At 52.7% G+C, this 18,275-nt stretch overlaps 2 protein-coding genes across 7 annotated transcripts; one reads left to right on the top strand and one right to left on the bottom strand.

The window, feature by feature from the left end:
* Positions 1-984: 984 nt before the first annotated feature.
* Positions 985-6,812, bottom strand: PPM1N (protein phosphatase, Mg2+/Mn2+ dependent 1N (putative)). Of its 3 annotated transcripts, none has more exons than XM_086353141.1 (5): positions 5,572-6,812; positions 4,414-4,531; positions 4,232-4,337; positions 4,087-4,147; positions 985-2,539 (listed from the first exon to the last, which is right to left on the bottom strand). In XM_086353141.1, the coding sequence occupies exons 1-5, from the start codon at positions 6,484-6,486 to the stop codon at positions 2,471-2,473; spliced, it is 1,269 nt and encodes a 422-aa protein (XP_086209267.1). In that variant the 5' UTR covers positions 6,487-6,812; the 3' UTR covers positions 985-2,470. The 3 variants fall into 3 exon arrangements, with proteins under 3 accessions (XP_086209267.1, XP_086209268.1, XP_086209269.1); XM_086353142.1 differs by having other exon boundaries at positions 4,232-4,316; XM_086353143.1 differs by having other exon boundaries at positions 5,743-6,812.
* Positions 6,813-7,720: 908 nt separating this feature from the next.
* Positions 7,721-16,421, top strand: RTN2 (reticulon 2). Of its 4 annotated transcripts, XM_086353140.1 has the most exons (11): positions 7,750-7,938; positions 9,795-9,839; positions 9,963-10,433; positions 10,541-10,819; positions 11,283-11,494; positions 13,216-13,423; positions 13,783-13,921; positions 14,073-14,142; positions 14,269-14,315; positions 15,586-15,644; positions 15,922-16,421. In XM_086353140.1, the coding sequence occupies exons 5-11, from the start codon at positions 11,356-11,358 to the stop codon at positions 16,001-16,003; spliced, it is 744 nt and encodes a 247-aa protein (XP_086209266.1). In that variant the 5' UTR covers positions 7,750-7,938; positions 9,795-9,839; positions 9,963-10,433; positions 10,541-10,819; positions 11,283-11,355; the 3' UTR covers positions 16,004-16,421. The 4 variants fall into 4 exon arrangements, with proteins under 4 accessions (XP_086209263.1, XP_086209264.1, XP_086209266.1 ...); XM_086353137.1 differs by lacking the exon at positions 11,283-11,494 and having other exon boundaries at positions 7,721-7,938; positions 10,541-10,798; XM_086353138.1 differs by lacking the exons at positions 11,283-11,494; positions 15,586-15,644; positions 15,922-16,421 and adding an exon at positions 14,858-14,994 and having other exon boundaries at positions 7,721-7,938; positions 10,541-10,798.
* Positions 16,422-18,275: the final 1,854 nt, after the last annotated feature.

Here is an 18,275-nt window from a genome sequence, read left to right as displayed (position 1 = left end):
TAAAACAATTCTTAGGGCCTAGCTGACTTGGTGAGGGAATCAAGCTTTCTACCTGTTTCCTAAAGGAGCCTGCTGCCTGGGCGGTACCCTGATCTTTATCTCATTCTTCTAGGCCAGTCTCTGATATTAATTCTTCTCTGAAGAACTGAGTAATCCTCTCCCCTTCTCTACCGTACACTGCTGCTATTGCTGCTGCTAAGTCGCTTCAGTCGTGTCCGACTCTCTGCGACCCCATAGACGGCAGCCCACCAGGCTCCTCCGTCCACAGGATTCTCTAAGCAAGAATACTGGAGTGGGTTGCCATTTCCTTCTCCCCTACCCCACAGTGGAAGGCCTTAAACCCTGATCCACTGTAGGTTATAATTATTTCTCTTTGTGTCTCCTCAGGCTGTGAGTCGTTTGGGGACAGACTTGAGAACCCCAGTTCTTTGTGACCATGGGCAAGTCCTTTCTCCTCTCTGGGTCTCAGCTTTCCCATCTGTGAAATGGGAAAGTGGTGCTTCTGTGTGCCACTTGCACTATAGTCGGCAAATTTTTTGGTAAAGATCCAAATAGGGACTTCCCTGGTGGTCCAGAGGCTGAGACCACAAGTAGGGAGCCCGGGTTCCATCCCTGGTCAGGGAACTAGATCGCTGGTGCTGCAAGTAAGACCCAGAGCAGCCAAATAAATAAAGCCCAAATAGTAAATATTTTAAGTATATTAGACATAGAGCCTCTTTTATGTATTTTTTACAACCCTTTAAAAATGTAAAAATCATTCTTAGCTCAAGTGCTGTACAAAACAGGTGGTGAGACCCCTGCACTAGAGAAACTCTTGCATGTGTACACAGGAGTCTGATCAAGAATCTTTATGGCAGCAGCAATGCAAGGGTAAGAAACTGGAAACAACCTAAATAGCCATCAAGAGGATGATGGGTGTTGAAACCATTCCATATCTCATTTGAAGTGCTGAGAGGCAGCTAAAAAGAATGAGGTGTGTGCAAGTGGCATGAAAGAAGGCTCTAACACTTTATTGAGTAAAAGGAAACAAATTACCAAATGATACATAGGGTATGAGTAAAAATCAAGGAAACACTTTAAGGTACCATATACGTGTGTGTACTTGTCCAATAAAAGGTCTCGAAAAATCCACTCCAAACTCATTGCAGGGATTACCAATAGGACAGTGAATGGCATCATGGAGAGTTTGATGATCATAATCTCAAGCCTCATCTCGAAAATGCCAAGTCTGGGAATTCCCTGCTGGTCCAGTGGTTAAGAATCCACCTGCCAATGCTGGAGACAGGGTCGGGGAAGATTTCCACATGCCCTCAGGGCAACAAAGCCCATGCGCCACAACTACTGAGCCCAGTGCTCTAGAGCCTCTGAGCTCAACTGCTGAGCCCATATGCCTCAACTACTGAAGCCGGCGTGCCCTAGATCCCAAGCTCCCGAAACCACAGAACCCCTCGCTCACTGCTGTCAACTAGAGGAAGCCCCTGGGCAGCATTGAAGACCCAGTGCAAGCAAAATTTTAAAAAATAAAGAAAAAAAGAAAATGTCAAGTTCAATCTTTCCTCTAGGCTTTCACACTAGCTGTTCCTTCTGCCCCGAGGGGTTTTTGCGTGGCTGACTAGTTCTCTGATACGTTTCTACTCAGCTGTCCCCTCCTCAGAGGTGTTCACAGACCCCCCTGTCTAAAGCAACCATCCCCAGGTGGAAAATGGAATGATGACTATGGGTGGGGCCTTGTCATTGTATACCATTTTGTGCCCTGTGAATTTCAAACCAAGTGAACTTACTACTCATAGATAGCAATGTAAAAAAACCAACATAGCTCTCCTAGACGTTTTCTTAATCAATCCCCCATCTCCTTTTTTTTTTTTTAAGACCCTTGTCAGTGTCTGAGATGACCTTGTTATGGGTTCCCTTGTTTGCTGTTCCCCCACCCCCCCACGCCCCCCACTAGGAAGTTCCAGGGGGAGGAACTTCAGTGGGTCTGCCAGGTTGATGGCTATGAGCAGGGCCTTTTGTCCACAGTAGGTGCCCCATACATATTTGCCAAATGACTGAGCAAATAATGCATATGTTTTTTTGTTTTTTTTCCCAAAAATATATTTTGAATTATGTAATTAAAATTTAATCATAAAAACTTTCCCCAACCTTCCTGCCAAATAGATGAAAAATAGGAAGCAAAGAGAAGGTTATTGAACTGGGTGTTTTTCAGAGTCCAGTCAGCTCTAATTATTAGACATTTGGTTTGGGGGTTTGGATTTTTTTTTTTTTTTTCGGTCTAGCTGGTGGGTGGAATTTCCCCTCTCTCATAAGACGTCTTATGAGAGGGAAGTAGGAAAAAGGGAAATAAACATTCTGGGGTTCCTCCATCAGCTTCTCTTCCTTCCGCTGGTCTCATAACTGGGGAAGGGGAGTTCTCTTCCTTAATTCCGCTGAGGTCCCTGCTGGGCAGAGGGTCCTCAAAGGATGACAGCTGTTAAGCCTCCAAGTGCAAGGCAGAGACTGAAAGGGCGCCAGTGGGTTCCTCAGGCCCTTTCTGCCCCTTCTGTAAAAACAAAACGTGGAAGACGGTGAATAGGAACCCCTTCTTGCCTCTCGGTATTTACTCCCTGGTGTTCTGAATGCTCCGTTCCTATTTTTTCCTTTGAGGAACCAACATTCCTCATCTCTTCAACCCCTTTGTTTTAGGGCGAGGGGACCCCAAGGCAGGCACTAAGGGATGGACCTGTGACCCCAGCCTGGCCAATCAGAGACACGGACACTGGTCGGGCACTTGACCCAGTGTGGCCAATGAGAAGCAGCTCTGGAACCGCGGCTGCCCCCTACTGGGAAACGCCTGCTCTCCCCACTGGGGATGTTAGGTTCCTGGGACGTAAGCCTGGAGCAGAAACTCTGTGCCACCTCATGTGGAGACCCTGCCAGGAAATGAAGCCAACTCAGAGAAAATAAAACTAACCGCATGACATCATTTGACAACTGGATGCAGTCATGCCTTAAGTCCCTGAACTCTTCAATTACACGGACCAGTAAATTCTCTGCTTTGTATTCGCAGTTTGAATGAGGTTTCTGGCACTCACAAATCAAAAGAATCCTTACTAAGTTCTCCTTTCTGCTGCTAAGAAATTATCCATACCCCCCGCCAAAGAGTAATAAATAACCCAGCTCCCTTCTCTGCCCTGCAAAGGCCTTCCAGTTTCCATTCTCATATTTCCTTCCAGACCTCCACCCTGTACCTTAGTTTATATGGCTTCACCCACCACCTCCTTGGACATCTTCAAATAAGCTTTGTGATCCCACGGACTGTTGTCCACCAGGCTCTTCTGTCCATGGAATTTTCCAGGCAAGAGTACTAGAGTGGGTAGCCATTCCCTTCTCCAGGGGATCTTCTCGACCCAGGGATCGAACCCAAGTCTCCTGCATTGCAGGCAGATTCTTTACTGTCTGAACCACTAGGGAAGCCCCCCAAATGGGGTATCTGGGCCCAATCCACAACCTCTGTCCTCTAAGACCTAGACCACCCTCAGAGATGTCCTGGTAGTCTCCGCAGTGCAATCAGGTTGGTCATCAACGTTCCGTGAATTTTTCTGCCTTATTCCTGGATGGAGGGGGTGGTGCTTGGGATGATGGCGCTTCACAGAGCAATGTTGTTGTTCAGTGGCTAAGTCATGTCCCATTCTTTGTGACCCCATAGGCTGCAGCAGGCAAGACTTCCACCTCCTTCACTATCTCCGGGAGTTTGCTCAAACTCATGTCCATTGAGTCGGTGATGCCATCCAACCATCTCATCTTATGTTGCCCCCTTCTCCTCCTGCCCTCAATCTTTCCCAACTTCAGGGTCTTTCCCAATGATGGAGCAAAGTCAGAGGCATATTTCTTGGAGAAGAAGCACAATCTCTTCTCTGCTTCTGCTTCCGATCCCACCCCCCACCTTCCCACACACACCTATCACAGTTCTTCAGGAACAGGTGTGAGAATTTATTGATATATCTGGCAAATCCACTCTGGCTGCAATTGCCCCATCACTTAAAGGAATCGGGTGGGGGCCTGAATTACATGCTTCTATGAAAACGTTCAAGAATACAGGGTCCTTACCACGCAGCGCTGTCTTGAGGCCTGGCAGAACTGAGAATAAGCTTCAGCGATGACTGTGGCCCTAGAGAGCAAAGGAAGGCCTTCAGGAGGGCATCCTCCTCCGGCCAGCAACTCTCCCATTCCAACCTACCTTACCCCAACTCACTTGCAGTAGAGTCCTCCCCCAGGAGGTAAATCCGGGATGTCCTCAGAGGCCAGAGTCCTGAAAACTGTGTTCAAGCTGGGGGGCTCTGAGGCAGAAGCACACAGCTCTGAGAAAGAGACAAGAATTCTGGGGGTGCTCGGCTGGCAGACAACCCCTTCTGCTGGACTCCCAACACCGCTCACCTGCAACTCTGCGTCCCAGGGCTGCATCGAGCAGTACCTCCTTCCTGATGGCCTCCTCACAAGGTCTGGGAGCCCCCGGAAAGCAGACCAGGAGGCAGGTCATGTTGTCCAGGCTGCCCTGGAGAAGGTGGAGGAAAGAGAGCCTGGTGGAACACGTGTGAGAGCCCCAGCACAGGGCTCTATGCCTTGGGCAGCAGTTTCCGAACATTACCCTTGTTCTAGTGCCCCCTTCCCAATCTGGTTATGCACATTTCTCGAAAGTCCCACCCTTCTGCCACTCTAAAGCAAGCCTCTCACGAAGACCAATTGCTTAGGCCACGCCCTCTCTTGCTGTCCTAGCCCACCCTATCAAGGAGAACCATTTTGGCCACCTGATGCGAAGAGCCGGCTCATTGGAAAAGACCCTGATGCTGGGAAAGATTGAGGGCAGGAGGGGAAGTGGGCAACAGAGGATGAGATGGTTGGACGGCATCACCGACTCAATGGAAATGGGTTTGAGCAAACTCCCGGAGATAGTGATGGACAGGGAAGCCTGGTGTGCTGCTGTTCATGGGGTCGCAGAGCTGGACATGACTGAGCTACAGCAACGACAACTTCTCTTTTCCAAAGCTCTTCGCACTTTGCTGTTTAGCTGCTCTTCCTTCTGCCACTAATCACACCTCAGTACCCACCTCTAGGCCTAAGCGGTTGTGTTTAGTCGCTTCAGTCGTATCCGATTCTTTGCGACCCCATGGACCGTGACCCACCAGGCTCCTCTGTCCGTGGAATTTTCCCGGCAAGAATACTGGAGTGGGTTGGCATTTCCTACGTCAGTGGATCTTCCCAACCCACGAATCGAACCTGTGTCTCCCCCATCTCCTATATTGCAGGTGAATTCTTTACCACTGAACCACCTGGAAAGCCCTAAGAGCTGTCCCATTCCAAAAGACCACGCCATTTCTCTTAAATCCTTCCGAGTATCTGTCCATCCCATCTTGTCTCCAGTCTTCCCTCAGTCTCCGCCCTCTGCATCTTTTGACCCTGCCCCGTTCCTGCAGGCCCCGCCCCCTAATGGAGCCCCACCCATCCTCTAGTTTTACTTTAGCCTCTCTATCAAAGCTCCTCTTCCCTAAGTCCTTAGGTTCTTCCCTCAAAGACCTCAAGCCCCGCCCCCAGGACCTTGCAAAGACACGTGTCCAACAGCTGCGCGCAGAGAAGCTCCGGGGCCAAGCCCAAACAGAGGCGCGATGCCACCAGTCCCGCTAGGGCAGACCCGGACATCGCGTCCCACACGCCATCAGAAGCCAAGAGCATGAACTCGTCCTCCGCTTGGCGTGCCAGGGCGGTCACCTCAGGCTCCGCGGAAACGAGTTGCTGTTCTGGGGGCCTTCCTGGAGCCTCTTTGTAGGCAAAGTCTCCCAGTGCTCTGGACACTGCCAAAGAGCCCTCGAGGCGCCGACGGCTGATGGTGCCACCCGCGTCATGGATGCGTTCACGTTCTCGGGGACGGAGGGGCCGATGGTCCTCGGTGCTGAAGGCCACGGCGCCGGCGCGACTTAGCACCGCGCGAGAGTCACCGCAGTGCGCCAGGTACAGAAAGCGCGGGGAAACCAGTAACGCCACAGCGGTGGAGCCCCCCGGCTCGCCGCGGGGCCAGAGAGCACGCAGGCGCGCGTCTGCGCTCAGAAAGGCGCGGCGCAGTGCTTCGCACACTCCCTGGGGCTCGCTGGGCTCCGGGCCTAGAGCCTCAAGTACTTGGCCCTTCAGGTGGCGCGCGCCGAAGAGGGCGGCTCTTGCCCCGCCGTGGCCGTCGAGGACTGCGAAGAAAGCCCAGCCCGGGGGCAGCCCAGGTAGCGCAAGGCAAGCGCAATGAGCATCCTCCATGTGTGCGCGCCAGCCCTGCACTGCGCTAGCCCCGAAGCGCAGACCCCACGCCGCCGCCGCACCCCCGTGCGGCCGCTGGGCGCAACGCGGCGCTTCTAGGAGGGACTGAGGCCGGTTGGGAGACCTGCATCCCTCCTCTTCTTCCTCCGCCTCCTCTTCCTTGCGGGCTGGCCAAAGGAGACGTTCCAGCAGGCGGGCAAGGGCCGCCATCCTTCGGCCTGGGGATCAGGAAGACTCCACCCTCTGCACCTGCTAACCATCCCCGCCCCACCCGCCCACTAATCCCCTGCCTTGTGACATTTTAAACCACCTAAATCTCCTTCCTATGCCCTTGACTTGCACTCAAGTCACTAGAAAGGGTTGAACTCTTAGGGCTTCCCTCTTCAGCATCTTCAAAGCGAGGCTTTGGGTTTGGATCAGAGGAAAATGACAATAGTGCCAATCTAGCACTGACCACAGCTAAACATAATTTTACATCATCATCTCCAGTTTACCGAAGAGGAAACAGAGTCATAGAAGTAAACAATATTATCGGGAAACGATTTCTAGAATCTGTATTCTCAACACAACACTCGGCTTCGGGTACCCAGCCCTGCTCTGTCCAATCTTCTCCCATATCAGTGGTCCCATCCTGGGTTTCAAAAGCTTTCAACTCTTAACTTTTTTATTTCTACCTCTCGCTCTCGGGTTTCAGTCGCTTCTCTTCCAGGTCCCGCCCATCCATTCATACATACAGTGGCTCCAAATATTTGCTATCCCCAACTGGACTCTAGCTCCGCCTCTTAGCTACAGGCCCCGCCCCCTCACTCCAGATTGCGCTCCCCTTCTGAGCCACACCATCTCCCTTGTTTTGTTCTGCCTTATTCTCCCTAGGCCACGCCTCTAGCTCATCTGTCTCGGACTGACTCCGCCCAACTCTGAATAATTCTAAATTAGTTTAAGGCCCTTCAAGTCTGAGCTCCTCCCCTTGTCTCAAAAGTTTCCAAGTAGTTTCTTCCCGCCCCCTTTCCCACTCCCATTGAGGTTCTCAGCTCGTACCTTTACCTCCCAGCGGTAGAATCTTTGTACCCTCCCTTCACTGACACCTCTAGCTCCACCAGAACAGGGTCTGAGTTCCACGCCTCCATCCTCTCCGCCTAGGCTCCTGCATCCTTATCTCGCTGAGCCCCTCACCCCACCCTCGGCCCCCACTTCACTCCCACTAAAGGCCCCGCCCTCCTCTCGCTAGATCCCGCCGTTCAGACCGCCTTCCAAGACTTCTCGACCAGTAGCCTACCGCCCTAGTTCCGCCCCTCTATTAGAAAGACCACACCCCTCCATCCTCCCGCGCTTTTCCCCGCCCCCTCGCCCTCCCTCAGGTTCCTCCCCCCGGTCTGTGGCCCCGCCCCTTGCCCTCGCGCTGCAGTGCCCCCCCGCCAGCGGCCCCGCCCGCCCCTGCCAAGCCGAACTGAGGGCGGCGGCGGCGGCGGCGGCGACGACTGCTGGAGCGGCCCGGCAGGAGGAGGCGGCGAGGATGGCGGCGGCGGCGGCGGCGTCCTGGGCGCGGCGGAGATGAGCGCTCGCGGCCCCAGGCCCAAGGCGGCGTGGCCGGAGTGGGCGGGGGTCCCGATGCAGGCCCGAGGGGGGCCATGGGGCAGGTCCTGCCGGTCTTCGCCCACTGCAGTGAGTAGGGGGAGGCTCAGGCCTGGTGTGGGGCCCAGAGGCCCGGGTGGGCTCCTCTTCGGTTTCCCCTCCGACCTGGGCCGTGGGAGAGCCGAGATAGGGGAGGAGGTGAAGGAGACAAAGGAAGATCTGCCCTCCCCCATGTTCTAGCAACGGTGGGGGCGACTTGACCCGGAGAATCTGAGTGAGACTGAGCAGAGGTTGGGGGCACTGAGATAGCCGACGGGGGGCGCGCTGGGCGCTTGAATGTGCGGCGGGGCTCCGCCCGGCATGAGGACGCTCTCCAGGAGCTGTCCCCTCGCCCTGGTGCTGGCCGCAGCCTGCGGGGAGGGGTAGAGTCAGGATGGAGAAGAGGGGTCTGATTCCCCCTCCCCCGCATCACCCATCTTCGCATCCCACCTCCGTTTTCTGCCCAGAATCAGAGGCAGCTCTGGGCTCACCCGAAGTGTCCAATCCCCTGTCCCCAGGAAACAGCCAATCTCTGGGTTAGGGCTAGGACTCCTGGATCCTTAGCTGTTTTTACCCCTCCAGGTCTTTCATTCCTGGTCTCCTATTCCCCATCTGAGGAAATGAGGTGGGGGCGGGGGGTATGCGATTTCAATTTCCAAAAGGTATTGAGCATCTCCTGTAGGCAAAGCCCCAAGCTAGCTCTGAGAGGCTGAATTCCATAATTGAAATTAAGCCTTGTCTAAGCCTCATGATTTCTGAGCCCAGAGCTCTAACGGTCCTCGTCTAACATTCTCTGTCTCACACCCCCGAGGTTCTGAGAACTGGGGATTTCAACACTGACCTAGCCACTTGTATGTCTTGGGAGTCCAGATGCCAAGATTCTAAGAATTTGTTATTTCAACGTTTTAGCGTATCATCCCTACATTCTAAGATCTTGTCCCTACCTGGGCTTACAAAGGAAGGCCCTTCGTCTTCTCCCCACCCCACCCCCACCTTACCTCTCTGCTCTCATCTCCCATCATCTTCCCATCAGTCACTCTGTTCCAGTCATATCTGCATACTTCTCTGTTCCTCAAATATGCAAAGCTTAGTGCTTGCCTCAGGGCCTTTGTACTGGCTTTTCCCTCTGCCTGGAAGACTCTTCCCTAGATATTCTCATGGCTTCATCACATCATTCAGATTTCTTCTCAGATGTCATCCAAGGAGTCTTCCTCACCAACCTGTCTGAAATAGCATCCCCTTATTTTCTCTTCCCTTACTTTGATTTTTCTCCATACACTTAGCACCCAACACCATAAGTTTAATTGTTTGTGTCTATCTCCTCTATAGAGTGTAAGCTCTATAAGACTAGGGGCTTTGTTTACAGTTGTATCTTCAGGATCTAAAATAGTGGCTGGAATTTATTAAGCACTCAAATAATGGTTGTTGAAAGAATTAATGAATTGAAACCTCCTAAAAGCCTCCTAAAATCCTGAAGGGTTTCCCAGGTGGCGCTGTTGGTAAAGGACCCGTTTGCCAATGCAGGAAACATAAGAGACACGGTTTTGATTCCTGGGTTGGGAAGATCCGCTGGAATAGGGCACAGCAACCCACTTCAGTGTTCTTGTCTGGAGAATCCCATGGACAAAAGAGCCTGGCAGACTACAGTCCATGGGATCGCAAAGAGTCAGACACGAGTGAAGCAACGCTTGAAGACTCTAAGATCAAGATTCCTGGATTTGAACTTCCAAGACTGAGCTTCAGATAACAGGGATAGGAAGGTTTTACAGTTTGTATACAGAATGTTCTAAAGGTCCTGTGATGAAAATTCTAAGATTCCTTAATTCAGACAAGTTTCCAGGACTGGCTCACTACTGTAACTCAGGCAGTCTAAACTTCTAAGGGTCCTCGATATTTTCCTCTTGCAGAAGAAGCTCCGTCTACAGCTTCATCTACCCCTGACTCCACAGAAGGTAAACAAAGAGGGAGGATGTGAGGGTGGAACTTGAAGGGGGCTCACAGCTGGGCCAAGGGATTAAGGGGAGTGGGTTAGGGTCTTCGTCAGAGGAGCTCATGCCCTCCTTTGCTCGTGGCAGGAGGGAACGATGATTCGGATTTTCGGGAGCTGCATACAGCCCGGGAATTCTCGGAGGACGACGAGGAGGAGACCACGTCGCAGGACTGGGGCACTCCGCGGGAGCTGACCTTCTCCTACATCGCCTTCGACGGTGTGGTGGGCTCTGGGGCTCGCAGGGATTCAGCCGCTCGCCGCCCACGGCCCCAGGGCCGCTCAGTCTCGGAGCCGCGAGATCCGCCCCCTCAGCCTGGCCTGGGCGACAGCTTGGAAAGCATCCCCAGCCTGAGCCAATCCCCGGAGCCCGGGCGTCGAGGTGACCCCAGTTCTGCCCCTCCAGCTGAGCGCCCCCCAGAGGACCTGGGGCTGCAGCTGGATCAACTGGGCTGGGCGACCCGGGGAGCAGGGACTGGGGAGGACTCTGCCACCAGTAGCTCCACTCCACTGGAAGACGAGGAGCCCGAAGGATCAGTGGCTGGAGAGGCTGGGAAAGGTGAGATGTCTGAGGTGCTGAGACTGAAGCCACAAGGGGTGGGTGGTTTCTTTCCTTAGGGCACCTCCAAAGCGAAAGCTCACAGCCTTCTCTCTCTAACTCACCAGAATTGGACCTACCACTCGCATTCGTTCAGTCCTCGCCGCTGGAAGTCTTTACTCCACAGCCCAGCCCTGTCTCTGGGATCCCCCAGACCCCCACCCCATCCCCACCTCGATCCCGGGATTCGAACTCTTGGCTGAATGAGCCCTTGCCGGACGAGAAGGAGGAAGAGCCCTGGGGGCAGCTGGAGCGGGAGCCAATCACGGGACAGTGCCTCGCTAGCACGGACCAATCAGAATTCACATTGGAATCGCAAGTTCTAGGTAATCTCCGAGAGGGAAAGTGCTACTTTGGACCACTGGGAGGGTGGAGGATTGATATTTAAAGGCACCAAACTCGCGAAGGAGCGGAGAGTGGAGAAACGGAGGAGGTATTCCTTTTGGCAGGACATTATAAACTCTAGCCTTAAAAAAAGTCCCGTTACCTAAGATTGCCATTGCCTCTTTTTAAATAGCTGCCCCTCCCACTCGAGAAATTAGCCCTCCCACTGAGGGTTTAGGATTGGGATTGGCTAATTGCTAAAAAAAAAAAAAAAAAAATCCCTCTTTTGTAGTGCTCCCCCTGGAGGCTGATTTTGGATAGGCCAAATCCCTGAAAAGGCTCTTTTGAATGTGGCCACCCGGCTCGTAAAAGTAAACTCAGAGCCTTTTAAAACCTTTCCTCTTCCCTGACCACTAGCATTGGCAAATTGTAAATATACCCGCCTTGCCTTAAAGTATGCTCAGTCTCCATGAACGGTTCCTATAGATTGGTTGTAGACATTCCTGCTTTCGGCTGTTTACAAAGAGAGCCACACCGTTTTGGAATAGTTCCCACCTCTATGGAGAGCCATTGGCTGGGTACAAAGGGGGCCCCGCCCCCTATTCCCTCCCTCCCGGTTCCACTGAAGTGGGCAAAATCCCTGAGAAGCAGCGGTGTCTGTAGCCTCTCACTCGGAGGAGCCGAGATGGGGAGTAAAGGTGGGCTTTCGGGGCGGGCTGGGGCGCTGGGACGCGAGGGCTGGGGGACCGTGGAAAGGGCCCCAGATTCCCTTTTGTCGCCCTCAACTCTGGGGGAATGTTTCCTCTTGGTCCCAGATTCCCCAGAAATGCAGGCTGGGGCTGAGGGGCTGTGGGGGTACCTAGGGAGGGCGTGGTGGGAGTGTGGGGTCCCCTCTCTCTCCAGCCGGAGCTTTGGGGCCCGAGAGCAGCGAGGCCCCCTCCCCCTGCCTCTGGTCCAGGCGGCGCTGTCACTCAGTAGCCGGACAGGCCAGCACAGCTGCGGGAGAGGCTCCCTCCCCTCAGCGTGCCTAAACTTAGCCCCCGCCTCAGACGACCCGGCCCCTCCCCCACCCAATGGCCCAGGCCTTGGGGAGCCTGCAGGGGAGGGGTTGAGGGGAGACCTACCCTAGTTACAGTAGATGGGAGGATGTGTACAGGGAGGATGCAGAAGTGAGGAGAGTCAGACTCTGAGGGGGACTGGTTGGGATGGGTCAGTTTGATTGCAGTAAGGGTGGTAGGATGGAAACTGTCCAGAAATAGATGGCAGGGTATCAGGCTCTCAGTTCAGGGCTCAAAGGGGAGCCGATTATAGGGAGAGCTGTTAAAAGTTAAGATGAGTGAGATGAGGGTTGGAGTCCAAAGGCCACTGATCAAAGCTTAGGCTGGGCTTGGGAGGTGAGTTAGAAATTTGAGTTAGAGCCTAGGAAGGAGAATGATGTCATTAATACACTTAGGACTTAGATATATGTGTTGGTAGGGTTTCAGGGAGATGTTACTTTATACCCCTCAGGGTACATAAAATAAAAAGAACAATAACCCATTGCTGGGTAGGATGCTGGGAAAAGGTCACTTTCATTTCACAGAAAAAAGGATTGTTAACTCTTGTTTGTAAGCAATCCAATAAAATTTATGATACTTGAAAATACAAAACTAGTCCCCCCTGCGATTTGACCCCTGGGATTGTATCTCAGAAACAGAACCTCCTGGAGGTAAGAATATCTACAGGAGGCTGTTGTTTGCAGTACTGTCTAGGAAGGGGATGGGGGGAGGAAACAAAAGAAATGGCCTGGCAATAGATACGTGGTTGAATAAAATGAATAATGGTGTAGCTACACCATGGAATATTGTGTAGCCCTTAAAAAGAATGAATTAACAGCTGTTCCAGTTGACCAGAAGAGAATTCTAGGAGAAAAAGTAGAGTGAGATATACATGATGCAGAAGAATGATTTTTTTCACCCAAACTTCTGTTCACACATAATAAGGAGTAAGCTTGTGGGGACTTGCTAGACAGTTAACTTGGGTTTTCCAGGAGGCATGCGTGGAATGAAAGTGTTAGTCAGTCAGTCATGTCTGACTCTTTGTGACCCCATGGACTGTAGCCGGCTAGGCTCCTCTGTCCACGGGATTCTTGAGGCAAGAATACTGGAGTGGGTAGCCTTTCCCTTCTCTAAGGGATCTTCCTGACCCAGGGATCGAATCTGGGTCTTCCACCTGGCAGGCAGATTCTTTACTGTCTGAGTCACCAGGAAAGCCCAAGCATGGAATAAAAGAAGACAAATAAAAATCTGGAAATTGGGTTAAGGCTCCCACAGGTGTGTCAAGAGGTCATGGTTCAGCCCCGAGACAGGAAATACGAGGTCAAGAGGTCAGCCAGGGCAGCTCCATACCCCAGCCTGATCGCCGCCCCCTCCCTCCACAGTGGTGGACCTGCTGCACTGGAAGGACGCGAAGACGTCAGGAGTGGTCTTCACATGCCTCATGGTCTCCCTGCTAAGCCTCCTGCACTTTAGCATCGTGTCCGTGGCGGCCCACGTGGCCCTGTTGCTGCTCTGCGGCACCATCTCTCTCAGGGTTTACCGAAAAGTGCTGCAGGCCGTGCACCGGGGGGACGGCGCCAACCCCTTCCAGTGAGAAGCCCCGGCCCAGCCCCCCACCCCTTATCTCTGTCCAGACCCCAGAGCTGACCCATGACCTCAGATCAGGCACTGACTTCTCACTCGGGCCCCAACCCATCCTCTTCCTGTTCCTAACTCCAACCTGATATCCTGACATTAAACCGAACTCTGACCCTTAGCTTCCAGCCCTGACCTCTGACCCTAACCTCTGATCCTTAATCCTTGATCCCATCTCCTGACCCTGACCTCCACCCTACCCCTCTACACCTGGCCTCCTCCCCAACCCTCATTTCTTGTCCTTGTCTTGGGCATCCCCTCAGCCTGGGCCCCCTCCACCTGCTGAGTTGCCTCACACATCTCTGTTCTCTCAGGGCCTACCTGGACGTGGACCTGACCCTGACTCAGGAGCAGACTGAACGCTTGTCCCAGCAGATTGCCTCCCGTGTTGTCTCTGCGGCCATACAGCTGCGGCATTTCTTTCTGGTAGAAGACCTCGTGGACTCCCTCAAGGTGCCCTGAAGCACCCCCACCTCCCTCCTGGGTCCCCAGCATTCACCTGCCTGCCCCTGGTGGGGTGGAGGGGGAGGAGGGCCATTGCTGTGTGAGTTCCCAGCCTGGGGTGCACCCTGTAGGCTCTGCTGACCCTCACCCTCACCCTCAGCTGGCCCTTCTCTTCTACATCTTGACCTTCGTGGGTGCCGTCTTCAATGGTTTGACTCTTCTCATTCTGGGTGAGCTGGGAAGGCTGTGGAGGGCAGGGTGGGGAGGTGGGGCGCTGGGGCTTGGGGGGGACAGGGTTATGAATGGAACTGTTAATCTCCGGGGAGGACCCTGACCCCCCATCTCTGTGCCTGCAGGAGTGATCGGTGTATTCACAGTCCCTCTGCTATATCGACAGCACCAGGTGAGTGTGACAGGCCTTCAGTTGGCAGTACCCCAACCAAACACAACTTGTCTGATCGCCCCCTGCCCCCCAACAGCCAGGGTCGATGACAAATGTCCCAGCCAGAGAAGAGAGGACCAGCTGGTGTTCCTACCCCGACAGTCAGGATCTGACACATGCCAGGCACAGGTGGTCTGCCTACTGCCCTTCCTCCATGCAGCTAGAGCCTACCTAATACATTTCAATAGTCAGAGACAGGCATTTTGATTGGTGTCCCATGACAGAGCCAGTGGCAGAGCCAGGATCTAGCTGATGTATCCCAACCCAAGGCAAGTGGACTCACCGATGCTCCTCCCCAACAATGATGCAAGGCCTGCCTTGACATGTCCTAACTCCGGAGAAGGAGCCTGACTGGTGTCTTCTCTCCCTGACACAGCAGGAGGCCAAACAACACTCATCCTAGCTAGAAACAGGCAGACAGATGAATGCCTCCTCCTGACAGCCTGATACCCTCTGTCCCTGTGATACCACCAGGGACTGACAAACACATATTCCATTTGCAGACACACAGACAGACTGATGCCGTCTATCCCTACACATAGCCTGGGTCTGACTGGCACCCATCTCAGCCAATCAGGTGGACTGACTGATGCCCTCACTCCCTGAAACTGCGAGGGACTGACATTTCAGTTAAATCAGGTGGGATGTCTGTTACCCAGAACACTGACAGAACCAGGGCCAACTGACATACCTCCTATCCAGAGATAGACAGATGGACTGCATTCCATTTTGACATTCTCCAGCACAGCTGAGAGCCCAGTGATGCCCATCCCTGCCAGGGATATAGTCCTAACTAACTCCCTCACATGCTGGAATCACTAAGACTCACAAAGTCAGCTAATGTTGTGAATTAAACTAGTATTTAAATCAATCCACTCAGGGACTTGACAAGCAACACTAATGCCCTCTGCTCTTATACTGTCCCTAAACACACACACATACACACATCTCAAAGATTAACAATAGTGCCCAGGACACAAACTCACTGGCAAATTCTTGTGTCTACCCATCATCCCTTCCTACACAGAGTACGGTCCAATCAGTTTGACACTTCAACTTGGACTTCTGACTTCCAAGGGTATTTTATTAGGTTTAGAGTTGAAGGTGGCACGGTAGGCCGCTCCCCCAAACTCCTGATTTGAGGCGGGGGGGAGGAAGCAGCCACCTTAATGAATTAGGGAGAAGAGCCCCCTCCAATCTCTCCTTTCACCCCTCTTCTTCATCCCCCCAGGCCCAGATTGATCAGTATGTGGGATTGGTGACCAATCAGTTGAGCCACATCAAAGCTAAGTAAGTGCATGTGGTGGAGATGGATGGGATGGGGAATGGGGAAACTTGGGGACCGTTCCCCTTGCTCCCTTTGCGCCCCCGCCCCCATATTCCTTATACCTAAATCTCCTGGGGTTGAATATCTCCTTCCTAAAAGGTAAGAGACAATTCCATCGCAGGCCAGTAGGTGGAGGGCTGGGGATGGTTTGGGCCCTAAGTTCCTTCTTCAGTTTTCCCTTTAGTTCTCAGAATTATCCTCTCTTGCCCCACCCCTTGACTCCACCTGTTTCTCACTCAGGATCCGAGCTAAGATCCCAGGGACCGGAGCCCTTGCCTCGGTAGCAGCTGCAGTCTCCGGACCCAAAGCCAAAGCCGAATGAAAGAGGTGTCTCTGCCTGCGGGACGCCTGCTCCCACCCCGTGTAGCCCTCTGCCCTCTTCCATCTCCCTTCCATCCCTGCCCTCTCCCAGCCTCAGCCCGAGCCATTTCCCAGTGGGTGTCAGGATCACTCACACCAGGGAGTTTGCGCAAATTGCCTGAGCGACCAGGACTACATTTCCCAAGAGGCTCTGCTCTAGGAGTCCAAGGAAAGCGAGGCACCTTGGCCACGGGGCCTGCTGGGACTTGTAGTTGCCTAGATAGGGCGCACGCCCTGCACTTCCGTGACCCCACCGCTGGAGGCGCCGTGAGGGCTTGGTGTCTCTTTTGACGCCACTAGCCCCAACGCTGGGGCTTTGCATGGGGCCCAGGGGAGGCCTGAGCTTGGATTTACACTGTAATAAAGACTTCTGTGGAAAACCCAAGGCCTCCTGTGCTTCCAGCCCCCTCCAGCTTTCATATTCCTGCCCTGAAAAGTGTGTAAGTGATTCTCAAGAAGGAACCTTCCCCATCTCTGCCGAAGAAGAACCGAGAGGCAGCGGATCCCAGGGCTAGTCAGGCCTTGACGGTCGCTTTCCACACCTGTACTCCTGGCAGACATCACTAGGCGATCCCCACACTCTGCCTGCTGTGCCCCCGTCTCGCCTGAGTACCAGACCCATGTATCCAGCTGCCTTCTGGAGGACTCCTTCCTCAAATCTATCCAAACCTCTTCTGGTCCTACCTGATTTCCAAGTCCGGGAGCCCCCTCCTGTCCACGTTGTCGCCCAGCCGGAGACCCAGATTTGGCCCGGGGCTCCTACTCCCTCACATCTATTCAGTCGTGAAGCCACGCCTATTCACTCTCTCAAACGTCTCTCATCCACCCACGTCTCTATTCCAAATGCCTTGGGAATAAACACAGGGCCTTGTGGCCTCTGGGCCTCGGTTTCCAAAACTAAACCGGGGCAAGAGAAGGCAGGAAGCTCGACTCTAAAGACCCAGGGACCTTGGGACTTCCTTGGCGGTCCAGTGGTTGAGACGCTCCGCTTCCCCAGAGGGGGCAGTGCGTTCGATCCCTCCTGGGGGAAATAAGATCCCGCACGCTGTGCAGAAGGGCCAAAAAAATAGGGGAAAAAAACCAACAACAAGCCAATAGATTGGACTTGAATCAGCTTCTCTACTTTTCGACTACGTGACCTGCAGGAAGCCTCCCTTTCCTCAAATGAAAAGTTGTCACCCTAAGCTACCTACATCCCACTCAGTTCCTCGGACTTTGATGATCTGTATACCACCTGTTCTGCTAGTTAACTATTTTGTTCTTTTTTGCCATATCACATTGCTTGTAAAATTTAACTCCCAGACTAAGGATCAAGCAAGGGCCCTTGGCAGTGAGAGCACGGAGTCCTAATCACTGGACCACCAGGGAATTCCCTAAATTGGTTTATTAAAAAATAAAGCAAACATCTTTTAAAATGAAATGTTACTCCACCACTAAGGAAGTCAGTATCCCTTGCCAGCAATAGAAGACAACAGTTAAACGCAAAACTATTACCATTTAAAATGTTTACTTGTGCATCACTTAAAATCTTGCCTCTAGTGAGGCATGTCACATTTTACAAGATACATAATAATAAGAGTGGTAGTTATGGTATCAGATTTTGTATACAGGGGTTGCCTAGCAGCAGCTTGCTGCTTAAAAGAAAGAGTACTTGAGGGGCTTTTCCTGCATCTGGATTTGGCAAGCAGGGGCAGTGTTTTGTTTTTGTTTTTTAGGGGCAATGTTTTAAACTTCCAAATAAAATAGCAACATTTCCTAAAGGTATTTTTATTGATACTTTTCATAAGACGAAGTGTCCATTTGTCTTTATCAAAAGCTGGAGGAAGAGGGACTGGTTGAGATTATGGACCCAAGAATGTCTAAAGCCCCCAAGCCCATCCTTGGCACCCCCACTGGAGGCAGGAAACAGGTTGGTGATGGGAACAGTCTTAATTGAGTCACTCACAGTGCCATGTCTGGCTTTTATATCCATCTGCTTGTTATGATTCCCCCTAGTTGCACTAGTCTTGTTTTTCAGACGGGGAAACTGAGGCTCAGAAGCATGCAGATCTTATTTCCCCACCTAGGGATGGAACCTGTGCCTCCTTGTAATGGGAGTACAGAGCCTTAACCACTGGACCACCAGGGAAGTCCCCATATTCTTGCATTCATTGTACAAACGTTTAGCCAGCATCTGGAAAGTGCTCAAGCACTCTTTAGTTATCAGGGACACAGAAATGAACCAAAACAAAGTC

This window comes from Bos grunniens, chromosome 18 (genome assembly GCF_055505025.1).
Source record: "Bos grunniens cultivar Pamir isolate PY7600 chromosome 18, Bosgru_T2T1.0, whole genome shotgun sequence".
Taxonomy (NCBI): Eukaryota; Metazoa; Chordata; class Mammalia; order Artiodactyla; family Bovidae; genus Bos; species Bos grunniens.
The sequence above is the reverse complement of the archived record's forward strand: the minus strand, read 5'-3'. Positions and strand labels throughout refer to the sequence as shown.

Bases quoted from the DNA above. Each gene is read 5' to 3' on its own strand.
- PPM1N (XM_086353141.1), bottom strand. From the start codon at position 6,486: ATGGCGGCCCTTGCCCGCCTGCTGGAACGTCTCCTTTGGCCAGCCCGC. The intron at 4,532-5,571 runs GTCCTGGGGGCG...CACCTTCTCCAG, and splicing joins TGGACACGTGTCTTTGCAAG to GGCAGCCTGGACAACATGAC. The intron at 4,338-4,413 runs GTGAGCGGTGTT...TCTCTTTCTCAG, and splicing joins CCTGGGACGCAGAGTTGCAG to AGCTGTGTGCTTCTGCCTCA.
- RTN2 (XM_086353137.1), top strand. From the start codon at position 7,905: ATGGGGCAGGTCCTGCCGGTCTTCGCCCACTGCA. The intron at 9,840-9,962 runs GTAAACAAAGAG...TGCTCGTGGCAG, and splicing joins TACCCCTGACTCCACAGAAG to GAGGGAACGATGATTCGGAT. The intron at 13,424-13,782 runs GTGAGAAGCCCC...CTGTTCTCTCAG, and splicing joins GACGGCGCCAACCCCTTCCA to GGCCTACCTGGACGTGGACC.